The sequence below is a fragment of the Opisthocomus hoazin genome, chromosome 8 (genome assembly GCF_030867145.1).
Source record: "Opisthocomus hoazin isolate bOpiHoa1 chromosome 8, bOpiHoa1.hap1, whole genome shotgun sequence".
Taxonomy (NCBI): Eukaryota; Metazoa; Chordata; class Aves; order Opisthocomiformes; family Opisthocomidae; genus Opisthocomus; species Opisthocomus hoazin.
The window spans coordinates 16,990,277-17,004,135 of record NC_134421.1 but is presented as its reverse complement, the minus strand read 5'-3'; the positions used below and the strand labels follow the sequence as shown (position 1 = coordinate 17,004,135).

Below are 13,859 nucleotides of genomic sequence, written 5' to 3'. Positions count from 1 at the left end.
ACTGGACCCCATGTCTCCCTCTTGAGTTCGTTTGTCAGGGACCAAGCCCCACACAGCCCTTTGTGATGATTTAACAAAAACAGAGAAGTGGTAATCCAGAGAATGGTTTGGAGCTGAATGAAATGAGCTGGAGTGCTCTCTCCGTATGAAATGCTGCTTGGCTTCTAGCCTTTATTTTCCATCTGGAGAGCCTTAACACTCTTGAAAGAATTGTGGTAGTTGTGGTTGTATCTACATTAGCATTATAGCTTGTGTCAGGAAGTGAAGCCCCTGATTGCACCTGCCTACTGTACCTCGCTTTGCACCATGAAATGAAATTTGAGAGTTGAATTAAATTGGGATGAAAGTAAACTAAAAAATATTCTGCCTATGGCTAATATGCATTCAGTCCATGGGACTAGACTACAACTCGTCTGGAACCACACCTCCCATTTCACCTTCACGTAGAGTATGAATGTCAGTTCCTCAGCAACAGCTCTTTCTCTGTGCAGATTGAGTCTTACTGTGCTACCCTTCATGTTCATTTAGATTAGCCTTTAATACAGATCAGTTCCTGGATCCTGTAGCCAAGCAGACGTGCAAAAATCCATGAACCAAGTGTGGGAGAAGTAAAAGATTTTGTTTTACATTAAAAGCTGTCTAGTGTGCAAATTCAGTTTGGCACCTTTGGTTCTCCTGACTGCAGTATAAGTCTTACATGGTGTTTAGATTCAGCTTGGTGCCCTAAATGAGAAATTGTGTTTCAGGCTTCCATCAACAGAAGGGTTTTGGACGCTGTAAACCTGAGGAGAGGGAGAGGACGCGTTTGTGTCACACGAAAGTGAGATTGAGAGTCACACTACCCTTGCTTTGCTTGTTCGGAACAGAGCTGGGAATTGCTTGCTTTGTTCCTGTGTGGAATTTTGTTTATATGGTAGAGAGGAAAGGCAAATGTTTCAACATTTTTTACCAAGTACACTTAATCTTGCTTGAATAACCCTACCAGCCACCTACAGAAGGGCTATGCTTTGCTGAAAGATTAGTGTATTTCAGTAAGAAATAAAGCATTTATAAGCAGTGACAGAGGATTCAAAATAGTTGGGGTTTATGCTTCATTAATTCTTCTTGCTTTTCTGTTATCACTTTGTATAATCTTTTAGTAGTAGTGGGATTCATTAGTTGAAGATTAAAATTCTCAGTTGCCCATAGAAAAGAGGTGGGAAGCAAATCTTCGTCTGCATCTGACTTACCTTTGATTTGAACTAGAAGGACTGTATCTAGAAACAAGGAGAGCTGAGTTTTCATATTTATTCAGGTTTTGGCCTATTTTCTGGTAGTGCAAATAGACAAGTTTTTTTGCTATTTGCATTTTTTTTGTAGCTGTGCAGAGGTGATTTTCTTCTTCTTGTCCTCATAATGCAAACTAAACAAAAACTGCCGTCTGTGCTCAACTCTTTGAACTCTGTCATGCTGTAGAAGAATAGTCAGATACTGTCAGTTTTTACAGTGTCGAATTTTAAGGTTACAGCTATTGTAAGGGTTTTGGGGGGAGTTTTCCACCCTTGAAAAGAATGTTTAAAACAGTAGTGAATGTGCATCTGAGGAGAAAGACATGTGGAAAGTATTTTCAACTAAAACAGCAAAAATTTTTAGGGGAGAGACATTTGATAAATGTAGCAATACTCTGGTTTGCAAAATACCTTGCGATTTTTCGGTTTTGCAAGGTTTGAAGTTTCACATGCCGGTTGTTTTATCCGTTGCAATCATGATCTTCAGCTTCTGGCTGCAAACACAGAATATAGGCAAGCATACAAGGTTGTCATGTGGCAGAATCCTGCAGGAAAGCTGCGGTTGTGACCAGCAGATTCACCTAAGCAGGTGAAACAGAAGATCCTTTCTGGGAATGTGCCTTGTGTTGCTCTGTAGCACTGCCTTGTGAATGTCTGAAAGACGACACAGCCAGCCTTTGAAAAGGGCATCGCCTGGACTGAAAACTAGAAGGAGGGTGGCTGCAGTCCAGGCAGAGAGTTTCCAGGAGCTTCTTTTTCTCTTCAGTTTACTGGATGTTTGCCAGTTTTTGTGCCCTCATCCGACTACTGTGACTGTATGTTTGCATTCCAGGATGCAATATATGCAGAAGGCACGAATGCACGTAGAATCCAAACAGGACGGCGTTTGTGCTGGTTTTCTCATGTGACTGTTCCTACAGGTGCTGAGGTGTTCTCATGCTACAGGTCTGCGTTACCAACACTCCAATGCAGTTTTCTGCTTGGACATGCAGCCTCTTAGTTGCTTGAGCTTATTTTTGGAATAGAAGATTTGTGAATCTTGTGCTGCTGGGTTTCAGACTCTCCTGACGAGAGTTTGTTTTATCTCTGCACTACATGAGAGAGGTGTGCCATAGTTCAATTGCAACATGTCACGCGATTAGGAACGACTGTAATACAGCAGGCAATCTAATGATTATAATCTCATTAGGCCTCTCGTATCACTAGCTGCATTTTTTTGGTAGCCATAAGGTTAATGGAGAAAATTTAATATTTGTTATAAAACTGAAATACAACATTTGCTTTGGGGGGGGGGCTGTGAGACATTGCTTAGAATTGATTCTAAAGGAATTGCCATTTACTGGGGACACTTAGTGATTTGAGTATGAAGAACACAGATTAGGCTGTGGCATAGAAGTGTTGATCATCATCTAGGCAAAGCTTATAACTGGTTTTCTGCATCCAGCACAGCTACGACTACAAGAAAACAAGCATCTTTGAGGTACTGATTTCAGGAATCGAAATGCTTGCCACCTCTGAGTTTCTAAAGTTAAACCACGTCTCTAGACTTTAACACCTCAACCCCCAAATTTGGCCATACATCCGCATTCATGTTTGTGTAGCGTCTAAAAATGATGTTGCTGCTTTAGCTTTTACCTGATAGTCTTAACCACTTCTCAGTTTTAAAAAAGTAATTTATTTGATGAAAATTATGCGCTTCCAACTTTATTGCATAGCTCCTTATTTATATTTTATTGACAATCATATTTTCTTGTTCAGCTGCCAGTTTTAAACCTGAAACGTGTTAATACAGTATATGGGGCGCTACTGGAAGGAGAGCTGTCCTTTGAGAATATAGTCAACTCCTGATTCCTGTTACAAACAATAGCTACAGTAGAACATATTCAGTGTTGTCAAACACAAAAGAAAACAAAAAGTTAACTTTTTTAATTGGTTAACTGTTAATTGTGAAATAGGAGCATCTTTTGATGTATGTTAAAGACAGGAGAGGCAGGAAACTGTTGGAGCATAGAGTTACCTACATCTGCAGTATTTTTTGTGGCAGGAATTGTTCTGCAGTTATGCTGATGACTTCAGGTGTGATTCTTAACGTCTCAACAATATTTTATCTTCTATGTAAAGGCTAGGATAGAAGATGAACTGCTATGCCTATGTGGACTTTTACTAATTCGGAAGTGTTGCAGTGTGGCTACGCAGTCGACATTTCAAGATTGCTATGTGTTATATTTGAATTGCAGATAAACCGCTTGCTTTAATACCCCAAAAGAGCTCTTCCTGCTCTACCTGTCTCTGTGGTGTAACGTGTGCCTGTCATTCTCTCGCTGCGTTGCATATCAGCTCTTTGTAGTGATGTTCCCAGTAGTTTTTGGAATATATTTATAGTAACAAAACAAAAATACAAATTTTTACTTCCCTGCCATCTACTGTCTGCTATTCTGCCCATTGGTGACTGCTTCATTTTCATACCTTTTTTCCACAAACCAAGCTGAAACTGTAATTTCATGTAGCATAAGCAGTATGGATTGTAAATATCGTTACTCCCAGACTTGTTTAATAAAATGTCCAAACGTATAAAGTCTTTAAGATCTAAAAATAACAACTTTTTTTTTTTTTATTACTCAGTTTAACCTCTGAAACCTTGCTATATCCTGGTTCATTGTGTACAGAATGGGGCCTCAAATACAGAGGCTGCAGCGACACTTTTGATACACTCGATGTCATGCTCTGAGATTAAGGCTGGAACACTAAGCAGGTATCATAAAACGAACAAAAGCTGTAGAGGACACTTGCAGCTGTTTTTCTGTTTGTGGCACGTAGCACAGAGATCAGTACCTGGTTTTGTTTTAATTTGATCATCTACCTGTAACTTGTCCCCCAGGAATTATGTGCTGGTTCTTTGACTTTGATCTCTTCTCTTGAAGCATAATTTTAAGGCCTTGAGGCTTTGTATGGAGAAGGAGTCCGTACATTTATGCTGAGAGCCTCATTGTCAGGGGCCTAATAACTGCACCTGGTTTGTTTATTTTTTTAGATAACTGCTTGTTTTCCATGTGTTTGTATCATCTGTGATTAATAAGATATGGTCAGAGTAGGACAGTTCATTGTGTTAGTGCTGTTGCCCTTTCTGAAGCTGCAGAAAGAAAAGGCCGTGCTCAGGAGTTTGTCAGGCTGTGTTTAGTCCTGGATCCCTGCAATGATGAAAGATTTAACCCTGCTGGTTGCAGGAGAAACATAAGAATTCAGGGGAGTAAAATCTGGTATGTAGTACAGCTTTTTTCCCTTTATATTCCCACAGTTGTCTTGGGTTCGTTCTTAGTGGTTGGCTGGGAATGGTGTCTCCTTTTTCTTCTCATGGCCTCACACTTCCCCCAGTCTGGGTGCTCTGTAAAGTTGTCAGAAGAGTTTGCAAAGGGGCGATTATCTGTCCAAGAAGCAGGCATGAAGTCTAGCCTACGAATGCATGGATCAAAGGGTTCCTGGTAGTATCTCCCTTTTCCTCTTCCGTTTGAAGGTGGCGTAATCCTAATCGTAATGAAGCTTTCTTTTACCTTTTTTATTCTTCAGTTCAGGATTCAGGTAATGTTTTTTGAATGCCAAGAGTTAAAAGGGATGAATTGAGCAGTTTATACGTTATCTGTATTTGCTGTAGATGTTCTTTGACACAAAGCTGTAGCCATCGTCACCCATACATCTGATAAGTGTTACCATGGGTGACAGTTTCCATTCTGCTCCTAAAGAGGGTGAACTTTCTGAGAAAATGCACATATCGGTTAGGGTTTAAATTAACTCAGTGTTGGGCCTTGAAAAATTTAGGCCATTCTGTCAATAATTTTGCATCTTTACTGTGACAAACCTACACTTCCGGCTTTTCACACAGTTAAAACTAATAAAAATCTTACACTTCAGCTGTGCTGTAAAGGAGATACCGCTGTAATGAAGTTACTGACAGTTTTGCTGAGTTGTGGATGGGGGCTCTGCAGAGGTGCTTGGTTCAGGCGTTGGAAGCAGCTCGGTGTGTGGCTCCACGCTGAGCTGAGCTTGAGGTGAGGCAGGGCACCTCAGTCTGGGTGCTCATGCAACCAGGGCAATCCCAGTTCAGGGAGCTGGAAGGTGGCTTTTCTGAGGAGCAACAGCTCCATGAGCCAGTATGCTGTGCAGGCTGATGAGTGTTGATGCGGAAGAGGTGGCTTTGTGTGGCAGGGTGTCAGGGAGGCAGGGCTGCTTCACAGAATCACAGAATGTTAGGGGTTGGAAGGGTCCTCTGTGGATCATCTGGTCCAACCCCCCTGCCGAAGCAGGGTCACCCACCCAGAGCAGGCTGCATAGGACCGCGTCCAGGCGGGCCTTGAATATCTCCAGAGAAGGAGACTCCACAACCTCTCTGGGCAGCCTGTTCTAGTGCTCCGTCACCCTCAGAGGGAAGAAGTTCTTCCTCATGTTCAGCTAGAACTTCCTGTGCTTCAATTTGTGCCCGTTGCCCCTTGTCTTGTTGCTGGGCACCACTGAAAAGAGTCTGGCCCCATCCTCTTAACACCCACCCTTAAGATATTTATAAGCAGCTCTGGCTTCCACAACAGCCGGAGACTCACCAAACAATCTAGCTAACATGGCTTTTATTTGGCTGCTGTCTTCTGTGCCAGCCTTTCTTACTGGCTGCTGTCTTTCTCCAGCCTTTCTTCAGTTTGAGACTAGAAACTCATGTAATTCTTTAATAACAATGACATTGTCCTTGAAAGGTGTCACTGAAGGGCAAAGCTGCATTTGTTTGGCTGCCAGAGGTGTGTTTCTCACCTTCATAAAATATTTGGATTGGTTTGTTTAGGTCAATCTTAATCTTGATTTTTCTAATTTTGTATATTTTGGGGTTTGAATAATCACAATTTACCAGTTGCGGCTTCTTTTCTTATCCTAAACTTAATACTCAGATCTTAGCCTTAATCCAAGGGCTGCTGCCAGTGCTAGGGGGTATGAAATCAGCAAGAATTCTGAAGTATGATCAGGTCTGTGTACGGGATGTAAAATTCCCTGAAGCTGTGTAAGGAGAAAAGGGTGCTGATGGAGATCTCTTTTTTATCACCTGTGTATTCCCCACCCCCTGTTCGTATTTCTATAGCATACTGCTCTTTGATACTGTCCTAGTAGCAAGATGACAGCTCCTTCTGTGCGTGTGACCCAGTTTTTGAATACTTTTTTCTTCCATGGTATGAGAAAGGGTTTTTGGAAGTGGGGTGAAGATGACGGGAGGAAGATAGTGCCAACTGCCTTGGTCTGTGGTTCAAATTTTGTGCCTCTTACCAAATGCTATGGGATGGGAGCCCCACCCTGAACCAACAGAGGAAGTCATCAAGCCTATTTGCAGCACTTTATCTCATCTTTTTACGAAAGCGTAGTAAACAAGAGAGAGAAACTAGAATTTGGTTGAGAGCGGAGGTGAATAGATGCAGCAGAAGGCCTTCTGCCTTTCCGAATTAAGTCAGCATGTCTGAGGTTGGGTTTGGACATGACATGGATTTCTCTTTGTCATAGCAAAGGAAAATTTTATCTTCAGGAGCTGATCTAACTGAACAGCAAATACTTGGTTGAGTAGCCTTTCTACAAATGTTGCATGTTGTCTGACCAGCTGATTTGCAGTTCAAATATCACCTTGTTGTCTGCGATGAGCTAGATACCGTGGCAAAGGAAAGCTCGTGTGCTGTCTCTCCCCTGTCACATACACATCTGATAGCCTCCAGTAGTGATCTTACCAGTTGCAGAAGGTTTTACAGCCTCTCCTTGGGCTGTGAGCGCCTGTGAAGACCTTTTGGCCTTTCTTTCTTCCCTTTATTTGGTTCCTTGCAAACCTTGATGTCTTCTGTCTGCTGCAAATGCAGGGTGTACAGATATTTTGACCTCTTGTTCTCAGCAGTTGGGTCAGTCACCTTCCTCTGCTATGTTTTGTTCACAGAGTGACTGAATTTGGTTCTGATTCCACTTATTTCTCACACTAGGTAACAGGAACTTGAAGATCTGCCTATGACTATCCTTGAAAGCTTTTCAAGGCTAGAATTTGATCTTTTACACTGCAGGATAAACCCTGAACAGAAATGTTTGAACCATTTTGCCCGGCTTTTTGCCTCTACTGTTACATTGGAGATTTGGTTTGATTCATGGGCTTTGATTCGGTCTGTTTATAGCAGCACTGGTTTGATGCTTTGGAGCAGTATCTCCCTTCATTCACACGTTGTCATGTTCAAAATGTGGCTTGGACTGAGGGAACACTGAACTCATGCATTGCAGTTTTGGACCCTGTTTTATAGGAACTAATACATTTCTTTGAAGCAAAGATTAGCAGCTTCCATCTCTGTGCTTTGTATGGAAAGGCGTACGTCATTGTAGATGGTCCTGTGTGCTGCTGCTTAGCTTTGGGGGGTCAGGTGGAAGGACAGTAGGTACAATGTATAGCAGCAAACGTTTTTGAAGCAGGGTGGAGGCACAGAAGAGTTGCGTCATTGATCTCCAGGAAGATTTCTCATGGTAGCTAAGGGTGTCACTACAAAGATACTAATGCTTCAGGAATTCTGGTGATGAAGCATCAAAATGCTCCACAGCAAGTAGCAGAGAGTCTAAAAAACCTAGGAATTTCATGAGATCCTTGCTACCCAGCCCATCTGTGGTGGGAAAATCACATCCTGCTGTCAGTCATCTAAAGGGGAAGGGTAAAGCTCATCCTCCTAAGAGCAGATGTTGCAAATTGCCAGGTGGTTGGTTGAGTGGGACAGAAGTACGTACAGTTCAGTGAAGGGCACCTGCTGGACTGTGCTGTCCCAAACCCTGTTGGGGATGCTGTTGTCGCATCTATCACTAAGCCATTTGTAGTGCTTGTTTGGCCATTTGTAACATCGGGCTGTTTTGCTAAGGTGGATGGGGCAGTCTGAAGACAACGGGGGCCGTGATTCAGCAGCATGGGGGCTCCTGCTGCAGCACTGGCCTTAAACCCAGCCTCTCGTTTCTGACTTTGTCTGGCAGGGCAGGTTTTGCTTAGTTTTGCTGACACGATTATTTGTGGAGCCGTGCTGTAAACCAGCATACCAGTCCAGGTTAAAATAACTCTTTCAAAACAACTGTGTTCTGAGCCCACAAACAGTTTTGTCAGCATAACTGAGGGCTAACATGCTTTGTCCCAGGCCTAGGTACAGGAACGAGGGCAGAAAGTGTAACGGCAATTTATTCATGATGAAAATACCACACACATATCATGTAGAAATAAAATCAGAAAGGCAGACAAAATGTATACCTAACTGAAAGTGGGCATTGCAGGTGTTACTTCTGCATTCTCAGATATCTCAGTAGAAGAGAAATTAAATTGATTTTTTTTTTTTTTTTTTTTTTTGCATACGGTGGGAAACAAAAACTCTCAACAGCTGATACTGTTGTTGTAGTTTGGCAAGTTTTTTTTTTTCTCTGGCAGCACTCTATTCTTGTCAGGGGCTCACCCAAAGCTTTGCTGGTAAAGCTAGCAAAGCTGGCCATGCAGTTAGCTAGATCAAGGATTCGAGCCATGCTAACTAGTACCTCTTGTTGGGGAGGGCAAGTGCCGTGGGGAGGTGCTGGTGTTACTTTGTGCTGACAAATTCCTTAGTACAGCTCCCTGTGTGGTGCAAGTCAATTGGAGCAATGGCAAGGCAGAAATGTATGGGACGTGGGAGTGGGAAAAAGAAGTCATTACCATTCTGTAATTCTGTGATTACTTAAGCTGGACTTACCACCAGACTAAATATTTGTTGAACTGCCTTCCAGCGAGCTAGGATGTTAAATGCCTTTTTGCCTGACACAGGCTCACCTGACATTTTTGTAAGCAAGCTGGGACAGCTCGAAGCTGCAACTGCTGAGAGAAGACTATTGTTATAAAGGCTTGGTCTCAGACTAGGAGGATGTGTTGAGCTGGGCTTTTGGGTGGGAGAAGGTCAGTGTCTGATACTATTCAGTATTTTCAGTAATTTGATGTAAGCAGTATGCATATTTATTGAGCTTGCAGGTTAGTAGGCTGGGAGGAGGACAGGATTGAGACTCACATTGTTTGGAGAAGCTGAGAAGTATGGGACAGAACCAAGGGAAAATGCAGAGTTTCTACATTTTGGTGTGTCTAGTTGGTGGCACAAATTGAGGGTGGAGAATGGCTGCCTAGACAGAAGCTCTGCAGAAGAGGATTGGAGACCTTTCATGGTTTGTGAGCCAAGCACAAAGTGAACATGTTATGCATTTTATGTACACAAAAAAGGCAGACTGGCTGAGAAGTGTTATTTAATAATTATTTAGCTCTATAAAAGCTGATAAAGCCTAGGCTAGACTATGTACCCAATTTTGGACACTATACTTCAAGAAGAATGCAGATGAGATGGAAGAATGCCAAAAGAGACTAAACAAGCAAAGGTCTGGAAAATGTTATCTATAAGGGAAGTTTGAAACAACTGGCTTTGGTCATTTTATATCAGAGAAGACTATAGCAAACCCAAAGTTTTCAAATATATAGGGGTAGGTGCAAAGAGGAAGATAATAATTTGTTCGCTGTATGCAGGTAAGGTAAAGAGTAAAAACGTATAAATTTTTGGAAGGGAAATGTAAGTTTGACATTCAGAAACATTTTTCAATAGTAAGGACATCTATGCACTGGGATAATTTCTCGGCAATAACATTGCATTTTTTCATGAGAGGTCTTCAAGAACAGGTTAGACGAACTACTGTAAGGAATAGTTTAGTCTGTTTCATCCAGCCTGAGCAGCCAGAAAGCATTAGGTAACTGGAGTTTCTTCATCTCTGTTTTCTGTGGTTGTATCTGCTGCTTCAGGTGCCAAGGGCTGCGGGTAAGAATCCTGTGTCAGTGCTAGAATTGCTGCCCTATGCCCACCTGGTTACCACTGCTTCTGCTCCACCAGATAAGCCGCTCAGTTGCGTACACCATCAGAATGAGCCAGAATAGCTGATACGGCCGAGAACAGTAGAGCTTTGTCAATATGGGTAATTTTAGAGTGGAACGGATGAAGCAGCACTCAGGTGAGCAAACCAGAAGGATACAGGAGGCAAGAATAGTTTTGCAGGGGTCAGTGCCAAGTGTCTGGGAAGGGCAGTGGTAGGAGCCGGAGAAGGGGCATATCTGCATTGTGGGCAGAGCTTACCCAGAGCTTTACTGCTTCAGAGTTCTTCACAGGATATTCCCCCCTCCCCACCCCGTTTGCTATAGTAAAGTTAACAGAGTTGCTCCACACCTCTGAATTGTGTAGTCATTGCAAAGCCAGAAAAATGTGCAAGGCTTAGTTAGCTTCAAATGGAGCAAGGTTTTACAATGGGCACCCTCTTCTGACATGTCAGCCCCATCCTAGATTGCTGAGGGAAGCAGTGAGGGATTTGTGCCCTCTTGACATTTTCAGAGGTCGAATATGAAGTCCTCTGTCATGTTGCCAGCCCAGAGTGCTACAACCCAGTGCTTGTTTCCAGAGGACTGGTCATGAGAGACTGAAATTGTTCTTTACAAGATTCTTCCCATAGCAGTTTTGCTTTACTTACTATTTAATGTGTAAGTGTTTTGGGGAGGGTTTTACTCTTTTTTTTTTTTTTTTTTTTCCTCAGGGATTCTTTTCTTCTTGCTTTGTTCTTCTGTATGCAAGAATTTTCCTGGACTACCTGTGACATGAGCTGAACTCCTGCACTTGACTTTCCTGGCTATTTGCTATGGTCAGAGAAATGTCACTTAAAGTTCATGTGCTGCCTCTTACTGACAGCAGAGGAAGGCGGGCAGAGGAGAGTAAAGAATTACGGCCATGCCTGCACATTCCGGTGGTAGAGAGCTTTTAAAGACTCAAGATGAGGCCTGCTTTGCTCGTCTCCAGGGTAGATTTTTATACAGATTTATATATTGCATGGTATCTTTGCCCAAGTGTATCTGAACTTTCATTTCACTTTTCTGTGATATGCATACAATAAAACACATGCGTGTTTAAGTTCAAGTGCGTCCATATTCAGAAGCAGTTCATGTGGCTTGGAAAGAATATTTCCCAATATTATTTGTTGCTTGCTCTTCATCGAAGTGTTATGGTCAGACTGCCCAGGAGTTGATGTCTCAGCTAGCCGGTGAAGTTTTTTGTGTTATTTTTGCAGTTATCACAAAACCATATCTCTGGCCGTACTTTATTTTATCCCAAAGTGCAATCAGTGCACTCCCATTTCACAGCTTGCATAACTTTCTGTGGTGATTTCTCTCCGTAGCCAGATTGTATGAAGCTATATTTAATCTGCACAGGAACTGTTTGCCCCGTCATTGTAGGGGTGTGTATACTCACTTGCTATAGTTAGTTTTCAATTATTGTTAATTTAGTCTACAAATTATTCTTCATTCCCTTCTGTAGTCTGAATCCCATCTATGATGCCCTGCTGTGTTCAAAATTCCTGGCATATGGACTAAATCCTACTTTTTACCCCATTCATTTCAACCTAGAGGGACTCCTGTCTATATTTTGCAGAATGTGTGTCTGTCTGTGGCTATTACATTTTGTTCTGTAGGAAATGGTTTAGAAGTCTACATGTGCATTAGTTTCTTACATTGCATTTATACAAGGGCTTTTCTTTTTTAGTGGTCTTCTGAGATTTCATTATGAAGTTACAATTGAGAAATATTTAATCATTGGTCTTAAGTGGAAAATAATATGAGTAGACTATATTTCATAGGACCTAAATGAAATACTTTGGAGTTACTAACTGTACAAGTTTAGATTTCTGTCTTCAAAAAACTTGCAACTTATCCTTACAGCTGAAGTTTTTTAACTTGGCTGTTCACAATGTGATTGTTTTAAAAACCAAGCTACTTGTGGCTTTGGGAAAACGGTGAGGAGCTAGTGACACTTAGCGTTGCCACCCTCTTGCTCCAGTTTTACTGTGGGACGTGAGCTTTGTGTGCTCCAGGAGCCAGGCAGAGTGAGAGATTCCTCCTGGGTTAGTACGGTCCTGGACAGCAGAGGATCAGTTTCTTAAAACATGATCCATTTTGGCTCTGGTTTTATACTGGGCCCAAGGGGGCGAGGAGGTCTGTTATATGGAGAACTGCTGTTAATTCCTGAAGTCTTGGTTTTCTGTCAGCAGACAGATGTACTTTCCTGTCCAAGTGTTCCTGTTCTCATGATAGTTTCTCTTACACGGAGCAATATATATGGCCTGTGGACCTGCAGAATTTGTACCCAGCTCTTACATGTCCACAAAACACAGGTGCAGATTAAGGAAAGACTTGCAGCTTTCTTTGACATTAAAAGGTAGTAAAGAGGATTTACAGTTCATTAGGATCCTCCCCCATCCTTCCAACCATTTCATGTATCTCTTCAATGTTTCAGTGCCATTCCCTTACTTAAGGGTCCTGCATATCTTACTCAATGTTGAAGCTTGTAGAAGGCATTCACTGGGGGGCTGTTTTGGACTTGTGTTCCTGGACCCAGCTTTGTGAATAGTGGTTAGTTCGACCACAAGTGTACCCGTACTGGTCTCTTCAGCGGCCCACAATAAGTCCAGGTCAGTTCATGTAGCTCCTGTGCTGTCAAATGGAGTATGCCAATTCACATCAGTTTACACCAGCTGGAGATCTGGTCCGATGTGTTGCAAGATGCAGGAGGCAGTTGCTTCGGTGTATTTGTTAACTTGGTTGGCCTGAAGGGACGTGCAATGAGAGAACTTCCATCATTCTAATTCATTCTCTAAATGTTTTCCTCTCAACAGCTCTGAAAAGTCCAGCTGCATTTCACGAACAAAGAAGGAGTTTGGAGCGGGCCAGGGTAAGATGCAATATTGTCTTTAATGTTTTGAGGAAGTCAGGAGTAGTGTCTTACCTTTTGGGCATTCTGTAGCTGTTAATGAGATGCAGAAGGGAATTGTTCACGTTCTGGATGTAATACAGTGCTATGTAGTCAGAGACGTATTGGATGAGGTGTTCTTTAGCTTGTATGTGGTAGTGGTTAATCCTCAGTGAACTAGTTGTGCCTAAAAACCATTGACTGTGGTGCCTGGATTTCCCCTGGAGTCTTCTTTCTGGAAGTTACTGATATTCTTCTTCCCCAGTGTCCGTATACTTTACGTTTTTATGGTGTCTGTTTTGCCCTTAAATGGTCCTATCACGTGGAGCTCAGTTCCACCTTGGAGGAAAGTGTATTGTTTCTCTGTTACCTGCACGTGCGCTTCTTTGTAATAGGACATTAGAAACAGAAAATTTAACAGAGAGGATCCCCCCCAAAATCTTTTAATACTGAAATCAGACTGACTTCTGGCTCTATAGAAAGAGGAAGCCAGACGTCAGACTTCATGCGGCACCTTTGCTAACTGGGGGGTTTCGTGATGATTTCTGTTCCTCAGAAGGCCTCTGGGGATAGTTTTTTTTTTCTCACTAGCCTACAGGGGAATAAAACCTGTTATGACTGCTGGGTGAAGTTCTGTGTTAAAAACGAAAGCAACATAAGTGAAAAAATAACAGCTGTGATTAAAACCTGTAAGGGAGTGTTAGCACTTTAAACTGTGGAAGGATTGGAACAGTAGACTCTGCGTTATGACCAGTGTCCCAAAGGCTTTTGCTGCTTCCTTCTC

At 42.3% G+C, this 13,859-nt stretch overlaps 1 protein-coding gene across 2 annotated transcripts in view; it reads left to right on the top strand.

The window, feature by feature from the left end:
* The window catches only part of MRTFA (myocardin related transcription factor A), a 76,245-nt gene that overhangs the window by 50,573 nt on the left and 11,813 nt on the right, over positions 1-13,859 (top strand). For both annotated transcript variants that reach the window (XM_075429346.1, XM_009934970.2), the window contains exon 3: positions 13,002-13,057. In XM_075429346.1, coding sequence (XP_075285461.1) covers positions 13,002-13,057 — 56 coding nt within the window. The remainder of the gene's footprint in view (positions 1-13,001; positions 13,058-13,859) is intronic.